At 58.3% G+C, this 18,132-nt stretch overlaps 2 protein-coding genes across 8 annotated transcripts; both read left to right on the plus strand.

The window, feature by feature from the left end:
• Nucleotides 1–957: 957 nt before the first annotated feature.
• ADAMTSL4 (ADAMTS like 4) lies at nucleotides 958–13,088 on the plus strand. 7 transcript variants are annotated; one of them, XM_021923398.2, is made up of 19 exons: nucleotides 958–1,658; nucleotides 1,915–2,444; nucleotides 4,378–4,494; nucleotides 4,725–4,788; nucleotides 5,086–5,441; nucleotides 5,614–6,310; nucleotides 6,553–6,655; nucleotides 7,614–7,750; nucleotides 8,358–8,562; nucleotides 8,814–8,986; nucleotides 9,134–9,245; nucleotides 9,346–9,531; nucleotides 9,695–9,824; nucleotides 10,141–10,345; nucleotides 10,657–10,833; nucleotides 11,147–11,350; nucleotides 11,472–11,651; nucleotides 11,935–12,079; nucleotides 12,234–13,088. In XM_021923398.2, the coding sequence occupies exons 3-19, from the start codon at nucleotides 4,475–4,477 to the stop codon at nucleotides 12,368–12,370; spliced, it is 3,231 nt and encodes a 1,076-aa protein (XP_021779090.1). In that variant the 5' UTR covers nucleotides 958–1,658; nucleotides 1,915–2,444; nucleotides 4,378–4,474; the 3' UTR covers nucleotides 12,371–13,088. The 7 variants fall into 7 exon arrangements, with proteins under 7 accessions (XP_021779090.1, XP_031508431.1, XP_031508432.1 ...); XM_021923414.2 differs by lacking the exons at nucleotides 958–1,658; nucleotides 4,378–4,494 and adding an exon at nucleotides 4,325–4,350 and having other exon boundaries at nucleotides 1,914–2,067; nucleotides 5,086–5,140; nucleotides 5,352–5,441; XM_031652571.1 differs by having other exon boundaries at nucleotides 958–2,067; nucleotides 4,325–4,494.
• Nucleotides 2,426–3,349, plus strand: LOC101018850. The gene is given in 5 exon segments (XM_017946896.2): nucleotides 2,426–2,672; nucleotides 2,674–2,783; nucleotides 2,786–2,949; nucleotides 2,952–3,158; nucleotides 3,160–3,349. Coding segments are annotated over 5 exon segments (762 nt in total). The 5' UTR covers nucleotides 2,426–2,457; the 3' UTR covers nucleotides 3,226–3,349.
• Nucleotides 13,089–18,132: the final 5,044 nt, after the last annotated feature.

The raw sequence follows: 18,132 nt of genomic DNA on the forward strand, positions 1-18,132 counted from the left end.
GCCTGGGCAACAAGTGTGAAATTCCGTCTCAAAAAAAAAAAAAAAAAGATAAAACTAATAGATGGATTACTCTTGTGGTTAAAAAATTCACAAAAATAACATAACACGGCTAGGCGCGGTGGCTCATGCCTGTAATCCCAGCACTTGGATCACCTGAGGTCAGGAGTTCAAGGTCAGCCTGGCCAAGATGGTGAAACCCTGTCTCTACTAAAAATACAAAAAAAAAAAAAAAAAAATTCGCCGGGCGTCTGTAATCCCAGCTACTCAGGAGGCTGAGGCAGGAGAATCGCTTGAACCCGGGAGGTGGAGGTTGCAGTGAGCCGAGATCGTGCCATTGCCCTCCAGCCTGGGCGACAAGAATGAGACTCCGTCTCAATAATAATAATATTAATAACAAGAGGCCGGGCACGGTGGCTCACGCCTGTAATCCCAACACTTTGGGAGGCTGAGACGGGCGGATCACGAGGTCAGGAGATCGAGACTATCCTGGCTAACACGGTGAAACCCCGTCTCTACTAAAAATACAAAAAATTAGCCGGGCTTGGTGGCGGGCGCCTGTAGACCCGGCTACGGGGGAGGCTGGGGCAGGAGAATGGCGTGAACCCGGGAGGCGGAGCTTGCAGTGAGTCAAGATCGCGCCACTGCACTCCAGCCTGGGCGAAAGAGAGAGACTCCGTCTCGAATAATAATAATAAACATAACACAGAGTAAAAAGCAAAAGCCTTTTTCAGTTCTCTTCCAACCCTGAACCCCTCCCCAGATGTCACCAATACTACTGAGTTTGGGGTGCATTCTTCCATATATAAATAGATAAAGAGACATATCCAAGTCCATCCTATATATTAGATTAGTCCCATTTTGCAGATGAGCAAACTGCACCACACAGAGGTGGAAGTATTTGTGGAAGACCACACAGCCGGCAAGTGCTGGAGCTGAGATTCAAAACCAGATCACTCTGACTCAGAAGTCAGCACGTTGTCCTTCCGCTGAGTCCCGAGTGTAAAACCTTACTGAGGGAAAAACCGAAGCTCATAGAAGTCCCAGCAATCAGAACCACAGGGTTCACTGCCCAACACGGGAGAGCTAGGAGTGACTGAGCTTGCAGGTGAGGCTGCGTGGAGGAGAGAGCCTGGACCCACGCGGATCCGGGGCCGCGGGCACCTCCGTCCAGGGGGCCGCCCTCCCGGACCAGCGGCTCTCCCAGGCCGCCTAGCTCCAGGCGCCCCTGGAGGCCGCCCGCGCCGCGCCGCTCTCGCACCGCTCACCCGAGCCACTCGGAGGCCCGGGCTGCTTAAGTCCCTAATCCCAGCCGGACACGAGGACAGCGCCCGGGAGCGACCGCAGCCTCCGACCCCGGCTGGGCCCGCCCGGGCTTCTGCTCACGCAGCCGTCCGGGGGCGCCCGGCGCGCAGCCCGGGGTGGGTGGTCCTGGCGAACGGGACTGCGAGGCCGACCGTCCCCACCCCGGGACCGCCAAGGGGCGCGGGCTGGGGCGCGTGGCGGGCGGGGCGGGGGCGGGCACGAGGGCGGAGTCGCGGCCGAGGCGGCGGTGTCCGGAGAGCGGCTCAGGGGCCGCAGTGGCCGCCGCGGAGCGAGGCTGCCTGTAGAGAGCGTCCGGGCGCAGAAGGGTTAACGGGCCACCGGGGCGCGCAGAGCAGGTAGAGACCTCCCCGAGACCCCGGCCCCGGCCGCCCCTCTCCCGGGTCCCATTAGACCGCCAGCCCCGCGCGCCCGCGTCGTCCCCTCTCCCTGCGCTGTGCGGTCGGTCGCGCCCCCGCCACGACCCCGGCCCCAGCTCCGGTGGTCTCGGACGATCTTCCAGCCCCTGGGGTCGAATTCCTGGGGAGGGGGTCTGATCCCGTGGAACTCTGGCCCCATCACCCGGGCGAGGAGTGAGCCAAAATTCCTCCTAAGTCACACAGCGAAGTTGGAAAACAGACCCACGACCTCCCCGCGCGGGCAGCGCCTCCTGCCCTCTCCCTAGGAGGGTGCTCTCGGACGGTGTGCCCCCCGCCCCCCTACTGCAACTCCTGGAGTTGGAGGACAGGGTCGCCGCGAGGGACGCAGGTGGGTGCCCTTGATCCAGTTCAGTCCGATGACAGAAGAGGTTGACAAAAAAGAAAGACACCTGTTGGGGTGGCCTGCCAGACCCAGGAGTGGAGGGCTCCATGAGGGCCAGGGAATTCGGACTCAGGGCAGGGATTCTCTGTGGCTATTCCAGAAACACAGGGGTCGAGCCACACTCTCCAGCAGGGAGACCTGGGGGTGAAGGGGTGAGCCCTGCGCAGGTCTCTGTTCCTTGGTCTTCACTGGGCAGTGTGGAGAGGTGTGGCCCGGAGGAGCCCACATTTGTCCAGACCAGGGTCTATTCTGGCACCAACCTCTGACCTCTCCTTTCCTCGTCCTGGGCCGTGAACGACACCAAATGAGGGACATGGAAAGGGGTGAGAAGCACAAATGTGCGTGTGTTTCTGCAGAGGAGGGGGCATGGGCCCCTGCCGGGCTGCGCAGGGGAGGGTGGGGTGGGACTTTTCCAGAGAGGGAGCCAGGCCTGGCCTGGGCCCCGGGAGCTCACGTCACCCCCACCCCTCACTTCTCCAGGGAACTGCCAAGGCCAAACCCAGCTCGGGACGGGATTATGTGTACTGGGTAGACCCGTGGAGAGGGGCGGTGAGATCTGGGTGGCAGAGAGAAACAGAGGCAGAGAGGGCATGGAGAGGGGTCGGCATCAGAGAAGGGGCCGGCAGTGACCATCACCCCCTTTCTTCTTCCCTCAGCTGGAGTAACAGAGTCAGGCAGAGCCTGAACACTTGGGTGGAACATGGGCCCTTCTCTGGAGACCCTGGCCTCCCCCGTTCAGTCAGGGCGGAGTTGCTGACCTCAGTGGCCGGCCCAGCCAGGGGAAGGAGTGGCCATCGGCAACCCCCTCCCCAACCCTAAACCGTGAGGCACGCCCGCTCTGGCTCAGCCACTCTGACCCCTCCCTCAAATTATGAGCCCTAGGTCTCAGGGAGGGCAGTGGGGCGCAGTGTCTGCCCCCAGGCACATTCCTTCCCTTCTCTTGGTCATTTTCTGCCCCAGAACTGGCCCACCTCAGCAATTCGAGGGCTCCCTGGATTCCTTTCCCGGGTGCCTTTCAGATCCAACAGAAACAGATTTTTTTTTTTCCTGGAAAGCAGACCCAAGAGTGGGATGAGGAGCAGGGGTGGGAAGGCCTCTAAGTGAGAAGGGGGCAAGGAGAGTCAGGCTTTGTGGCTCGGGAGGGTTCCAAGCCTCACTTCTCCAGTGTTCAAAGCTGAACTTCAGATGGACTTCCTGGCTCTTGAGAATGAGAGGCCTGTGGCTGGGGCAAGAGGCAGCCGTGGCTGCACCTCTCCTTCCCGCTTCCCCAGCTGGTAGAGCCGCACAGGAAACAAGCCCTCACTGAACCAATGCTGGATGCTGGCACCCAGAGTGGGTGTTACATTGCCGGCTTCTTCTCTAGAGATTAAACCGTCAACCCATTTAGCTTATCCCTTGGCCAAAAGTGTCTGAGATGTGCCTGGATGTTCCCGCACATCTCTTCCACAGAAGGGAAGAGAAAGCCAGGAGGCAATGGCTTTCTCGTTGAGATGAAATGGCTGGGGAAGGTCTCGTTTCTGGAAGACCCGAGGAAGGGGCTTCTGGTGGATCCTCAGAGAGAGTGTCTGGCACATCCTCAGTGGAGCCTTCCTCCTCTACTTTCTAGGCACCTCTGGGAGGGCAGGAGTGGGAGCAGATGACAACCATTTTAGAAGGAGCCCTCTGGCTGGGTGCGGTGGCTCACACTTGTCATCCCAGCACTTTGGGAGGCCAAGGCGGGAGAAGCGCTTGAGGCCAGGAGTTTGAGACCAGCCTGTGCAATTTAGCTGGATCCCGTCTCCACCAAAAAATACAAAAATTAGCTGGGTGTGGTGGTGCACGCATGTAGTCCCACCTACTCAGGAGGCTGAGGAGGAAGGAGAGCCTGTGAGTTTGAGGCTACAATGAGCTTTGGTGGCACCATTGCACTCCAGCCTGGATGACAGAGTGAGATCTCCATCTCAGAAAAAAAAAAAAAAAAAAGCCGTTTGTGTGTGCCTGAGCCGGCCTAGAAACAGTCTCTAGGTAGGATTTGGGGAGGAGCTAAGAAGCCCCTACAGGGCCCAGGAGTGGGGACTGAGCCTTAGTTGGAAGGCTGAGGTCAGCCCCCGACCATGTAGCCTCTACAGATGGACAAGGCAGTGATCCTCCCTGCTCCCACCCTGAGGATCCTAAAGGGGTGGGCCAGTCTCACCACCTCCTCCACTCTGATCTGTCCTCCCAGCCCCAAGCTCTCTGGACACTGGAGAGGTAACCACCAGGCTTCTGTCCCTGCAGAGAGCACCCTCCACACCCAGATGCCTGCCCAGATGGCTGTGTAGTTTTTGTGACCAGTCCGCTCCTCCTTTGCCCTGGGGCAGTAGAGGGGGGAGTGATGGAGAACTGGGCAGGCAGGTGAGAGAAGGAGCCATGGGGGGGAGGGAAGGGGGGGTTGCTGGGACGGCTCCGTGTCTGGAAGTGAGGGAAAGAGGACCACTGGGAGGGGCAGGGGAAGTGATGAGTAACTTCTGCTTTCTGAGAAGTTGGTAGTCAGGATATGGGGAGCCGGCTGGGGGCGGAGGGTGGTGTTGCAACACCCCCTCTGGCTCCAGTCTGACGTCCCTCCCATGGCCTTTGGTTTGCAGGCCCTGGCTGTATCTGCTGCTGCTGCTGCTTCTGTCCCTCCCTCAGCTCTGCCTGGATCAGGAGGTGAGCTTTGGACAAGTGAGCAGCTGCAGCCTGCCTGCCACCCTTTCATCTCCCCCTGGGCTCCCACCCCATCTCTCCAGGCCACGCCTCCTTTCCCCACAGCCCATCCACCTCCCCTGCCAACTCCACAGTTACTTGCCTCACAACACCAAGAGGCCGAGGTGTAGTTCTCCCTCTGCTGCTGAATGTGACCCTGGACTGGCAGCGACTCCGTGAGCCCCAGTGGTGGTCTAGATGGACGCTCTGGACAGTTCCCTCTAATCCTTCCAATTCTGTCTGACCTTTTTCTCTATATAGGTGTTGTCCGGACACTCTCTTCAGACACCTACAGAGGAGGGCCAGGGCCTCGAAGGTGTCTGGGGACCTTGGGTCCAGTGGGCCTCTTGCTCCCAGCCCTGCGGGGTGGGGGTGCAGCGCAGGAGCCGGACATGTCAGCTCCCTACAGTGCAGCTCCGCCCGAGTCTGCCCCTCCCTCCCCGGCCCCCAAGACATCCAGAAGCCCTCCTCCCCCGGGGCCAGGGTCCCAGACCCCAGACTTCTCCAGAAACCTTCCCCTTGTACAGGACACAGTCTCGGGGAAGGGGTGGCCCACTTCGAGGTCCTGCTTCCCACCTAGGGAGAGAGGAGACCCAGGAGATTCAAGCGGCCAGGAGGTGAGAGGCCTGGGTGGAAGAGGTGGGCCTTGGGCAAGGTGGGGGCTTAGCAAGAAGGAAAGGGGAGCACGGGTGACTTCAGAGGGCTTGTCTTTGGTGCCAGGAAGTAAACTGGGGAAACAGGGTCAGAGGTGGTCAGAGCTGTGCCCCCACATCTGAAACACCTTCTCAGGTCCCGGCTTCGAGACCCCATCAAACCAGGAATGTTCGGTTATGGGAGAGTGCCCTTTGCATTGCCACTGCACCGGAACCGCAGGCACCCTCGGAGGCCACCCAGATCTGAGCTGTCCCTGATTTCTTCTAGAGGGGAAGAGCCCATTCCATCCCCTACTCCAAGAGCAGAGCCATTCTCCACAAACGGCAGCCCCCAAACTGAGCTCCCTCCCACAGAACTGTCTGTCCACACCCCATCCCCCCAAGCAGAACCTCTAAGCCCTGAAACTGCTCAGACAGAGGTGGCTCCCAGAACCAGGCCTGCCCCTCCACAGCACCACCCCAGAGCCCAGGCCTCTGACACAGAGCCCCCCTCACCCACGCACTCCTTAGGAGAAGGTGGCTTCTTCCGTGCATCCTCTCAGCCACGAAGGCCAAGTTCCCAGAGTTGGGCCAGTCCCCAGGTAGCAGGGAGACGCCCTGATCCTTTCCCTTCAGTCCCTCGGGGCCGAGGCCAGCAGGGCCAGGGGCCCTGGGGAATGGGGGGGACTCCTCACGGGCACCGCCTGGAGCCTGACCCTCAGCATCCGGACGGCTGGCTGCCCCTGCTGAGCAACGGCCCCCATGCCAGCTCCCTCTGGAGCCTCTTTGCTCCCAGTAGCCCTATTCCAAGATGTTCTGGGGAGAGTGAGCAGCTAAGAGCCTGCAGCCAAGCGGTGAGTCTCCTCGGGTCTCCCCTCCCAACCCCAACCTCCACTGTGGCCTCCCCGCCCTGAAGCTGGGCCCTCAGCTTCTTCTCGGCCCCTGAGGGAGAAGGGCCTTGGCATCTGACCACCTCAGGGCAGGGGTCTTGGAGCTCTTCCGCTGACCTGATCCTCCCGCCTGCTCCCCAGGTTCAGCCCTGACCTTACCCTCATTTTGCTCCCCAGCTCTGACTCCTTTGTACCCCTCACCGCAGCCCTGCCCCCCCGAGCAGCCAGACCCCCGGGCCCTGCAGTGCGCGGCCTTTAACTCCCAGGAATTCATGGGCCAGCTGTACCAGTGGGAGCCCTTCACCGAAGGTGAGGTTTCTTGCCCACCCCTGGGCAGTGATGACTTGGAATTGGGGATGAAGGGGAGAGGAGACACCTGCTTACTCCCAGCCCTGAATGACTTCCAGCCCCTCTGCTTCCCCTGCGCCGTGCCTTCTTTCTTCTCCCTGGGGCTGGGTCAGGAGACAGCACAGGTGGCGGCGAGTGGTCTGCAGAGGGGTCGGGGTGGGAGGAGGAGGTGCGGGAGACACGCTTTGTCCGGACTCCTCTGGGAAGGCCATCACTGGGGGTCAGGTGGCTGTGACACAAGAGGGCCACAGTGGGAGAGATCCTGTCCAGCCGTGACAGCTGGGTGGAGGTGTGCCACGTATCCTGGGCACTACCGTATCGGTTGCTCCCAGGTTACCATCCGCTTCATTTTAGGCCTGTGTTGACACCAAGACAAGCACTCAAGAGCTCTGAACACACAGAATCATGGGCGTCAGGGATTGCTCCTCTCTCGGTTCAGAGTCCCCTTGATGGTCTCAGTGACCTCGACTGACCTGACCACCTTCCTTTTTTTTTTTTTTTTCTGAGACAGAGTCTCGCTCTGTCACCCAGGCTGGAATGCAGATCTCGGCTCACTGCAACCTCTGCCTCCTGGGTTCAAGCAATTCTCCTGCCTCAGCCTCCCAAGTAGCTGGGACTACAGGCATGTGCCACCATGCCCGGTTAATTTTTGTATTTGTAGTAGAGATGGGGTTTCACCATATTGGCCAGGCTGGTCTTGAACTCCTGACCTAATGATCTACCGGCCTCGGCCTCCCAAAGTGCTGGGATTATAGGCATGAGCCACTGTGCCGGCCCTGACCACCTTCTCAGCTTGTGCTGTTGTCACATTTCCTTCATCCACAGTGACCTGGGCAACCTCAAGGTGCCCCCCCGGGGCCTCTCTCAGCTAACCTCCCACCAGGGAGCCCACTAACCACCCTTCTACCCTGTCCCTTAGTCCAGGGCTCCCAGCGCTGTGAACTGAACTGCCGGCCCCGTGGCTTCCGCTTCTATGTCCGTCACACCGAAAAGGTCCAGGATGGGACCCTATGTCAGCCTGGAGCCCCTGACATCTGTGTGGCTGGACGCTGTCTGGTGAGGGAAGACGGGGTGCACACACACACACACGCATATGCGCACAGATACACACCCCTGTACACATACACATGTACACACACATGCATGAACATATGCACACATGCAAGCATGTACACACACGTATGCAGACACACATGCATATGCACACATATGGACACAGACACATGTATGCATACACATGTGCACTCGTGCATGAACACATGCACATATGCATATGCACACAGACACACACGGACACACATGCACACACGCATATGCGCACGCACACCTGTACACATACACATGTAGACACATGCATGAACACATGCACACATGCACACACACGTATTTGCACAGTCTCATTAATTAATTCAACAACAAAACACCATACTGAGATAACCAAGGGAGAATTTTAACCTGCCAAGCTGGGCTGAGCAGAGCCTGAAGGATCTGATCGGGCACCTGTCCGTGTCCCTGGGTCTGACTGGGGACGGTGGGGCTGCTTTTGTGCTCTCACTTGTAGCACAAAAAGCAGGGTAGTGAGCTGAGGCTCCCGAGGGGACCGGGGTGGGGTTGAGGTGGTGTCTGGCATTCTGTGGCCGCTGCCTCACCTCACTCTCTCCAGAGCCCCGGCTGTGATGGGATCCTTGGCTCTGGCAGGCGTCCTGATGGCTGTGGAGTCTGTGGGGGTGATGATTCTACCTGTCGCCTTGTTTCGGGGAACCTCACTGACCGAGGGGGCCCCCTGGGCTATCAGAAGATCTTGTGGATTCCAGCGGGAGCCTCGCGGCTCCAGATTGCCCAGCTCCGGCCTAGCTCCAACTACCTGGGTGAGCACCCAGCTGCCTCCCTTTCACTTCCATCTCTGTTCAGCCCTCCATACCCCCACTCAGTGCAGTGAGCAAGCCAAACGGGGAAGTCCAGGGTCTGGCCCCTCCCCTTGTGGAAGGAGTGAGGAAGCTGAGAGGGCTTGGGGGGATCTTAGGTTCTGGTGGGAGCTTCTATAGGCTGAGGACACAGTGTGGGAGGAGGAAAGTATTATCACCCTGGAATTTCCCAATCTCTCACCTCTGACCTGCAGCACTTCGTGGCCCTGGGGGCCGGTCCATCATCAATGGGAACTGGGCTGTGGATCCCCCTGGGTCGTACAGGGCCGGCGGGACCGTCTTTCGATATAACCGTCCTCCCAGGGAGGAGGGCAAAGGGGAGAGTCTGTCGGCTGAAGGCCCCACCACCCAGCCTGTGGATGTCTATGTGAGCCTGGGGCCAGGGGCAGCTGGATGCTGGGGAGGGAGGCTGTTCCCTCTAAGGGCAGAGCTGTGGTTGTCAAGATGGGAGATAGAGCTGGTGGCATCCCCCTCTGGCCACCCCCAAACATTCATTATCTTCTCTTCTCCCCAGATGATCTTTCAGGAGGAAAACCCAGGCGTATTTTATCAGTATGTCATCTCTTCATCTCCTCCAATCCTTGAGAACCCCACCCCAGAGCCTGCTGTCCCCCAGCTTCAGCCGGGTAAGACTCTGACCCCTGCACTTGGAAGGAGGAGGGAGAAGCTGCAGGGGTGGCTCTGGGGCAGTGGGGTGGCATCTGATTCGCCTGCTCCCCTGCACAGAGATTCTGAGGGTGGAGCCCCCACTCGCTCCAGCGCCCCGCCCAGCCCGGACCCCAGGCACTCTCCAGCGCCAGGTGCGGATCCCCCAGATGCCCGCCCCGCCCCATCCCAGGACACCCCTGGGGTCTCCAGCTGCGTACTGGAAACGAGTGGGACACTCCGCATGCTCAGCGTCCTGTGGGAAAGGTGAGACATCGCACCTTGGACCAGCACCTCAGTCCAAGCCCCCCAACTGACACTCCTGATCCTGCATCCGGGATAGTGGGGCCACGCCCGACCCTGCATCTGGGACACCACTGAGCTTGGGCTCCAGCCTCCTGCCTCCCTGGCTGCCTTCTCACCCACTCAGGTGTCTGGCGCCCCATTTTCCTCTGCATCTCCCGTGAGTCGGGAGAGGAAGTGGATGAACGCAGCTGTGCCGTGGGTGCCAGGCCCCCAGCCTCCCCTGAACCCTGCCACGGCGCCCCGTGCCCCCCATAGTGAGTATGGCCCACGGGGAGGGTTAGGGTACTGGAAACACAGCAGTTGCCCCCAGAATCTTACCTGAATTCTGCACTCAACGCGACATCTCCTGGCTGCAGAGAGACAACATTAGATTAGAAAGGCGGACATTCGGTAGGCAGCAAGAAAGCCATGGCAGGCTGAGCCCCCCAGGAACCCAGACTCCAAACGCCAAACGTGCCCACTCTCCTCTGAGGCCCCCATGTCCAATGTGTCTTCCATCTCCCCTGCCATGGCAGCCCCACATATCTCATCTGTGTCTCCATCTCTTCCCTGCCCTGCTGGTGCCTGAAGCTGGGAGGCTGGTGAGTGGACATCCTGCAGCCGCTCCTGTGGCCCTGGCACCCAGCACCGCCAGCTGCAATGCCGGCAGGAGTTTGGGGGGGGTGGCTCCTCGGTGCCCCCGGAGCGCTGTGGACATCTCCCCCGGCCCAACATCACCCAGTCTTGCCAGCTGCGCCTCTGTGGCCATTGGGAAGTTGGCTCTCCTTGGAGCCAGGTGAGTGTGCCCGGGCAAGGTGCCGGGGAGGGGAATGGGTACTGGTGAACAAGAGCAGCGGTTTTTCAACTTCTTTTTCATCAGCAGAAACTATTTACAAACAGGGTTTCATATGGACCCCCAATATAGAAGTCAGATAAGGGACTGAATCAGGGATTGGGGGCCTGGGGCCCTAGGGCTCAGCCTCCTCCTCAGCCCATGAAACCATGTGACTGCTGGGCTGGGGATCGAAGGCAGAGCCTGGTTCTGAAGCCCTAGAGCTGGAGGCTGGCTGAGAAGCCCAGCTCCCTGGATTCCCCTCACCCCCTCAGTGCTCCGTGCGGTGCGGCCGGGGCCAGAGAAGCCGGCAGGTTCGCTGTGTTGGGAACAATGGTGATGAAGTGAGTGAGCAGGAGTGCGCGTCAGGCCCCCCGCAGCCCCCCAGCAGAGAGGCCTGTGACATGGGGCCCTGTACTACCGCCTGGTTCCACAGCGACTGGAACTCCAAGGTGAGCCCCGAACCCCCAGCCATGTCCTGCATCCTGGGTGACCATGCCCAGGACACCTCAGCCTTTCCAGCACAGCTCAATAAACTTGTATTGATCAAGTGCCTGCTATATGCTTGACGCTGGGAACTCAGAGGTAAGTGAGAACAACTTCCATGAGGGGCCCAGCTAGGATTCCCCGTCCAGGCCTGGTACCCGGGGACGTTCCCTACCGCCCAGGATTCGGACCCAGGATGCATCCCTCCCTGCCCCCTCTCCTGTCCCTTGTGCCAGTCACCAGCAGGCCCCTCACGCAGGCCGCTCTCCTCCTCTGCAGTGCTCAGCCGAGTGTGGGACGGGAATCCAGCGGCGCTCTGTGGTCTGCCTTGGGAGTGGGGCAGCCCTCGGGCCAGGCCAGGGAGAAGCAGGAGCAGGAACTGGGCAGAGCTGTCCACCAGGAAGCCGGCCCCCTGATATGCGTGCCTGCAGCCTGGGGCCCTGTGAGAGGACTTGGCGCTGGTACACAGGGCCCTGGGGTGAGGTGAGCTGAGCGCCTGCTGAGGGCAGGAAGGGGGTGCCAGTCCCAGTGGGATTCCTTGTGGGCACTTGGGGCACTCTCTGTCCTCCCCTCCCCTCATCACCCTGCCCTCCCCCTACACTAGTGTTCCTCCGAATGTGGCTCCGGCACACAGCGTAGAGACATCATCTGTGTCTCCAAACTGGGGACGGAATTCAACGTGACTTCTCCAAGCAACTGTTCTCACCTCCCCAGGCCCCCTGCCCTGCAGCCCTGTCAAGGGCAGGCCTGCCAGGACCGATGGTTTTCCACACCCTGGAGCCCGGTGAGTGCCTGGCTGCCCTGCCCTGCTCAGCCTGGGCCCCCAGGGGAGGTCCTCTCACTGTACCCTTCCAGGCCTCTCTGTGCCCCAGAATAAGCCCAGCCAAGCGTTACCACTGTCCTACTTCTTATAGACTTGGAGGACAGATGGGCCCCCTCCACTTGGGATTTCACAATGTCCTAGGAGGGTCCCCACCACCACCTTTTGGGGAGAGAGGTGGCAGCCGGGGGTTAAGGAGGATCCCAGGCCTGGCAAAGGTCTGATATGATGGCCGGGGTCGCCCCAGTGTTCTCGCTCCTGTCAAGGGGGAACGCAGACACGGGAGGTCCAGTGCCTGAGCGCCAACCAGACCCTCAGCACCCGATGCCCTCCTCAACTGCGGCCCTCCAGGAAGCGCCCCTGTAACAGCCAACCCTGCAGCCAGCGCCCTGGTAAAGAGCCCCCTCTCCCCAATCCCCAATAGAGTGGATTAGCTGAAGTATGGGAGGAGATGAGAAGGGACCAGTGGGAATGGGCAGCACACCCATTCCCAGAGAGGTGGGTCCTGGTGACTGTCTTGTGCCCACTGGCCTCCTCTGTCCCTAGATGATCAATGCAAGGACAGCTCTCCACATTGCCCCCTGGTGGTACAGGCCCGGCTCTGCGTCTACCCCTACTACACAGCCACCTGTTGCCGCTCTTGCGCACATGTCCTGGAGCGGTCTCCCCAGGATCCCTCCTGAAAGGGGTCTGGGGCACCCTCATGGTTTTCTATGCCACCATCGGTCACCCATTGATCAGCCCACTCTGAACCCCCTGGCTCTCCAGCCTGTCCCAGTCTCAGCAGGGATGTCCTCCAGGTGACAGAGGGTGGCAAGGTGACAGAAAGTGACTTTCAGGGCTATGGTTGGGCCCATGTGGTGGTGTGATGGGTGTGTGCACATATGCCTCAGGTGTGCTTTTGGGACTGCATGGATGTGTGTGCTCAAACGTGTATCATTTTTCAAAAAGAAGTTACACAGACTGAGAAGGACAAGACCTGTTTCCCTGAGATTTTCCTAGGTGGAGAGGAAAGCAAGTCTGCAGTTCCTTGCTAATTTGAGCTACTTAGAGTGTGGTCTCCCCACCAACTCCAGTTTTGTGGCCTAGGCCTCATTTCTCATGTTCAGGCCTCATATCTTCTAAGCCGCCCTGTGTCTCTGACCCCTTCTCATTTGCCTAGTATCTCTACCCCTGCCTCCCTAATTAGCTAGGGCTGGCGTCAGCCACTGCCAATCCTGCCTTACCCAGGAAGGCAGGAGGAGAGAGACTGCCTCTTCAGAGCAAGGCCCAGCTGGGCAGAGTAAAAAAGAGAAATGTGAGCATGAGACGCCCCCAGCCCCTAGCCCCACTCCCTGCCTCCTGAAATGGTTCCCACCCAGAACTAATTTATTTTTTATTAAAGATGGTCATGACAAATGAGAAGCGGGCTCTTCCTTGTCGGCTACGGGCCCCTCAGCAGTGTGAAGGCAGAAGGTAGGGTGCGCAGGGGAACAGCATTAGAGCCCAGGAGGAGAGTTTGGGCCAGAGGATCCCTGCCAGCCCCAGGCCCTGCAGGCTGGTCATGGGCCACTAGAGGTCACCAGTTCTCCCAGTTGAGGTGTGGTGTGGGGCGCTGGGCTCCAGAGCTGAGGGAAGGGCTGCGCGGCCGCGGTGCCCTTTATTTTGGGCCGAGTCTCTCTGGGAAGTCTCCCGGAATCTGCGCCTTTCCTCTGGGGCCTGAGCGAAGGGCAATTGGCTTGTCGAAGCTCTTTTTTCCTGTTTCCTTTCTCTAGCCCTGCCTTCTGTCCCCCTTTCTGCCGTACGCGTTGGCCTACGCTCTGGGGCTTCTCCTGGGGTGGGGAAAGGGAAGGGATTCCTGCCCCGAGCCCTTCCCCTGGAGAGGGAGGAGCCCGGCCCGGCTCCGGGGCCCTGGGCGGGGCTGAGGGAGGAGCGGGGCGGCACTGGATGTCCTGCCAAAGCCACATTCCTCAGAGATGGCTCAGCCTGGCCTCCTCCATCCTCCTCCCACTCGCTTCTCCCAAGGTGGAGAACTTGCTAGAGGCGACCTGAGAGGGGCAGACCTCTGCCGTTCGGAGCCTGGGGCCACGTCTCTCCTGGACGCCGGGCTGCCTGGGAGGGGCGGTGCCACAGGAGCGCCCCCGCTCGCGGCTCCACAAGCCCAGCTGAGCACGGCGGGGAATACGGGGCCTGCGGAAACAGTGAACTCAGTGGCTGCTGTTTTCTGAGCACCTGGACCCTGCGGGGGACGACAGAGTTGCCCGAGGCGGCAGGATCTCCCCACACTCGCGGCCCCCCGCACATCTTCCTGTTGCTTTGGGACTCGGGCTTTCTCTGAGTTGAAAGTGGCTGAGAAGGAAGAATTTGGACACCTTAAGAGGAGAGCGAGTGGGGAAGGAGGCAAAAGGGAATGGAGAAGGAAGACAAAACTGACGTCAGCCCAGGGCAGGCAGCGAGGAAAGGGGGCCACAAGGGAAGCCCAGTTCCAACGTCTCCGCTGAGCCTAAAGAGGCGTCAGCAGGGAATCACAGATGGGGGGGGGCAAGGAAATGGGACCCGAGCCCGCCCAGTAGGTATAGAAGGCCGAAAGCAGAGTCCTGAGACCCAGGGAGGGGTGGGGTGGAGGCTGGGGCCCTCCCAGCGATTCCTGGAAGCCCCGAGCTGGGCGGCGCCGGCTCAGCTGACTTCCCCGAAGCTCCCCTCCCTCTGCTCAGGGCTGTTGCTGGGCAGGTTTGGCGTTTGCCCTGAGCCTGAGAACCAATCGCAGGTGGAGGTGCGGTCGCAGCCCCTCGCAGGGCTCCCCGGTTTCAGCACCCGTTTTCTCTTTCTGCCCGCCCCTGAGCTCCCTCTCGGCCTCCAGCCTCTGACCTCTCAGGAGGTGGGCTCTTATCTGGGGGTCTGCCCCCCTTCCCCTCTTATTTTAGAGCTAGGACTCAGCGCAGCCCCTAAGGATTCCTTCCTCTGGTCACTGACGTCATTATGGGGTCAATGTGGAAGTTCTCAGGAAGGGGAACCTGACCCAAGCAACCCCTTTTCCTGGCCCCGTAGAGGGGAGTAGTGTGGCCAGACACCGCTGACCTCTGAAACCCTCTGGAGGGACTGGGGAGAGCAGAAGCTGCAGCCTGAGGGCAGAGGAATGTGGGGAGGGCCCCTGGGTTTGGTGCACTGGTGGGAATTTAGGGAAGGACTCAGAGGAACTGGACCCCTGAGAAGTGAGATGAGGGTGGGGTAGTGATAGGAACAAACTTGATATGCACAAGAGAGATCAAGCATGCAAAAGGCCTGCAAATTGTTGAGGATGCCTCCTTTCTGTGGGTGTGCTGGGTGGGGGAGGGGGTTGTGGTTTGAGTATCATTGACACTAGGGGTGATCTGTGCTCTCACGAGTTCAGCTGGGTCAGGATTCCTCTCCCCTCCCCCTCCCAGCTTCCCCAGGGTAAATACCCACCCAATTTAAGTTGCAGCTTTTGGACTAAATTTAGCTCCTGGACTTCCCCAACCCCCAGGCCTCCCTGTAAGCAGGTGCTCACAGCTGCAGCGTGGGTCTGGTGGAGAGTTTGAACCTTCTCCTCACCTCCACTCATCCAGATTCCACCCTTCTGGTAACGAGGAATGAAGCAGAGCACAGGAACCCAGTGGCTGGCCCAGGGCATAAGTGTCTCAGCCTCAAGCCACCTTCTCCCAGGAAACCTGTAAGAGAAGAGCTCTGGTGGGAGGCTCTAGGTGGACATGGAGGGTGATGGGATAGAGAGAGAACAAGATGCTAGGAGAGCCTCCCTCCAGATTCTCTCCAGCCAGACCCTCTCTCATTCCTTGCTCTCCCCTTGTCCCCAGGTTTACAAATAAAGACTTCATGTAGGCCGGGCACGGTGGCTCAAGCCTGTAATCCCAGCACTTTGGGAGGCCGAGACGGGCGGATCACGAGGTCAGGAGATCGAGACTATCCTGGCTAACACAGTGAAACCCCGTCTCTACTAAAAATACAAAAACTTAGCCGGGCGAGGTGGCAGGCGCCTGTAGTCCCAGCTACTTGGGAGGCTGAGGCAGGAGAATGGCGTGAACCCGGGAGGTGGAGCTTGCAGTGAGCTGAGATCCGGCCACTGCACTCCAGCCTGGGTGACAGAGCGAGACTCCGTCTCAAAAAAAAAAAAAAAAGACTTCATGTTAGCATCCTCCCCACCAGAGTAAACTGACCCAGGAAGCTCTCTCCTCTCTTTGAACCATGGAGAATCATGCTATGGTAGAAATTATGGTTTGGGGAGGTATGTGTTTCAAGTAGAGGTGGTTTATTTGCCACAGGTAGGTGATGAAGAGGTGTCAGCTTTAAAGGGCAGAGACACCGTCTAAAGGAAGTAGAAAGCCTCAGGAAAGTACCTAAGTCTAAGTCTGTCAACAAGAGACAGAAAAAGTTTGGGTTAACCTCCAAGTAGCCAGCATAAACCTGACTTTTGGGCTCCTTGACCTAGGAGACTGGGAAAACGCCAGAAGAGGGTGTTTCAGGGCTGAGTCTGAAGGAAGAAAGGATTTGAGGGAGGAATGTAAAAGATTAATCCAAAACAAGGTATGCACGAGATATGGCAGTCAGATGCCAGGGAGCCATCAGCTCTGCCAGCTGAAGGGGAGGTACAGAGCTGGCTGGAAGGTGGCCAGAGCGGAGCATTTCTCCTGTGAGCACTGGAGAACTGTGCTGAGAGGCCTGGGAAGAGCCCCGGGCTGTGGGAGGAAGGCTAGGTTGGGTCGGCATATTTGTGTGCTGTGCTCTTCTGAGCCTTACCTGAATCTCTTGAGATAGCTCCACTGAATTTTGAGTGAAGAGTAAAAGAAACTGGGGGAAAGAGGGTGGGATTATAAAAAAAGGAGCAGACTGTACCCCTGGGATCCCTAGGCCAAAAGGCCCTCCCCTTGATGGACAGGCAGAGATCATCTCCCATGGAACAAGGTTACCCTTCCTGTCCCCCATCGCTACAGTCCTCTCCTCCTTACTGTTGACTATTGGTTGCCTGCCTCTTTCATCACAAAATGAGACTCCTCTTTAGCTCTAGTAGAGGGTTGGGCAAACTTTTTCTCTACAGGAGAGATGATAAATATGTTACGCTTTGCAGGCCCTATCATCTCTATTGCAGCTTCTCTGCGGTAGCAGCACAAAGCAGCCATAGACGATAAATAAACAAATGGGCGTAGCTGTGTTCCAATCAGACTTGTGACACTGAAGTTTTAATTTTTTTTTTTGAGACAGGATCTTGCTTTGTTGCCCAGGGTAGAGTGCGGGGGTGGGGCGCAATCATAGCTCACAGCAGCTTTGACCTCCAGGGCTCAAGCCATCCATCCTCCTGCTTCAGCCTCCCAAGTAGCTGGGACCACAGGTGCAGGTCACCACACCCAGCTAATTAAAAACAATTTTTTTTGTAGAGACAGGGTCTCATTGTGTTGCCCAGGCTGGTCCTGAACTACTGGGCTCCAGCAGTTCTCCCACCTCAGTCTCCCAAAGTGCTGGAATTACAGGCATGAGCCACTGTGCCTGGCCCATTTTTTTCAACCATTTAAAAATACCAAAATGATTCTTAGCTTGTGGGCCATACAAAAACAGGCGGCAGGGCAAATTTGGCAGGGAGGTGGTTTCTGACCCTGGGGATTTTTCCTAACTGGTGACTCCTGCTCTGCCTAGCCATAGAAAGTCCTGTTTATGTCTCTTCTGGGCCTCAAAATACAGCTGTAGAACCTTTTAATTCAACATACTGTACTGATGCCTGGTTCTTAATTGCTTCTCCTAGGGCATTTAAGGATTTGAAAATGGTTAATAGAGTAAACCCTTAAGGGACAGTCCTGAAACTCCTTCTGTTTGTATAGTGCTTTAAGGTAAAAGCACAAAGCACGTATATCAATAAACTCTCTTTAAATCTTGCAGTAATAAGATAGCTGACAGTATTGTTAAGTCCTGTTTATAGGGGAGAAAATTGAGGCTTCCGATCTAGTTTCTTCGCTTTTTTTTTTTTTTTTTTTAAAGGCAGAGTTTTGCTTCTGTTGCCCAGGCTGCAGTGCAATGGCGTGATCTCAGCTCACTGCAACCTCCACCTCCCAGGTTCAAGCGATTCTCCTGACTCAGCCCCCCAAGTAGCTGGGACTACAGGCACGCGCTACCACGTGCAGCTAACGTATTTTTTTTTGGTTGTAGAGACGGAGTCTGGCTCTGTCGCCCAGGCTGGAGTGCAGTGGCCGGATCTCAGCTCACTGCAAGCTCCGCCTCCTGGGTTTACGCCATTCTCCTGCCTCAGCCTCCTGAGTAGCTGGGACTACAGGCGCCCGCCACCTCGCCCGGCTAGTTTTTTGTATTTTTTTTTTTAGTAGAGATGGGGTTTCACTGTGTTAGCCAGGACGGTCTTGATCTCCTGACCTCGTGATCCGCCCATCTCGGCCTCCCAAAGTGCTGGGATTACAGGTTTGAGCCACTGCGCCCGGCCTAGCTAATG

This window comes from Papio anubis, chromosome 1 (assembly GCF_008728515.1).
Source record: "Papio anubis isolate 15944 chromosome 1, Panubis1.0, whole genome shotgun sequence".
In the NCBI taxonomy this organism is placed as follows: Eukaryota; Metazoa; Chordata; class Mammalia; order Primates; family Cercopithecidae; genus Papio; species Papio anubis.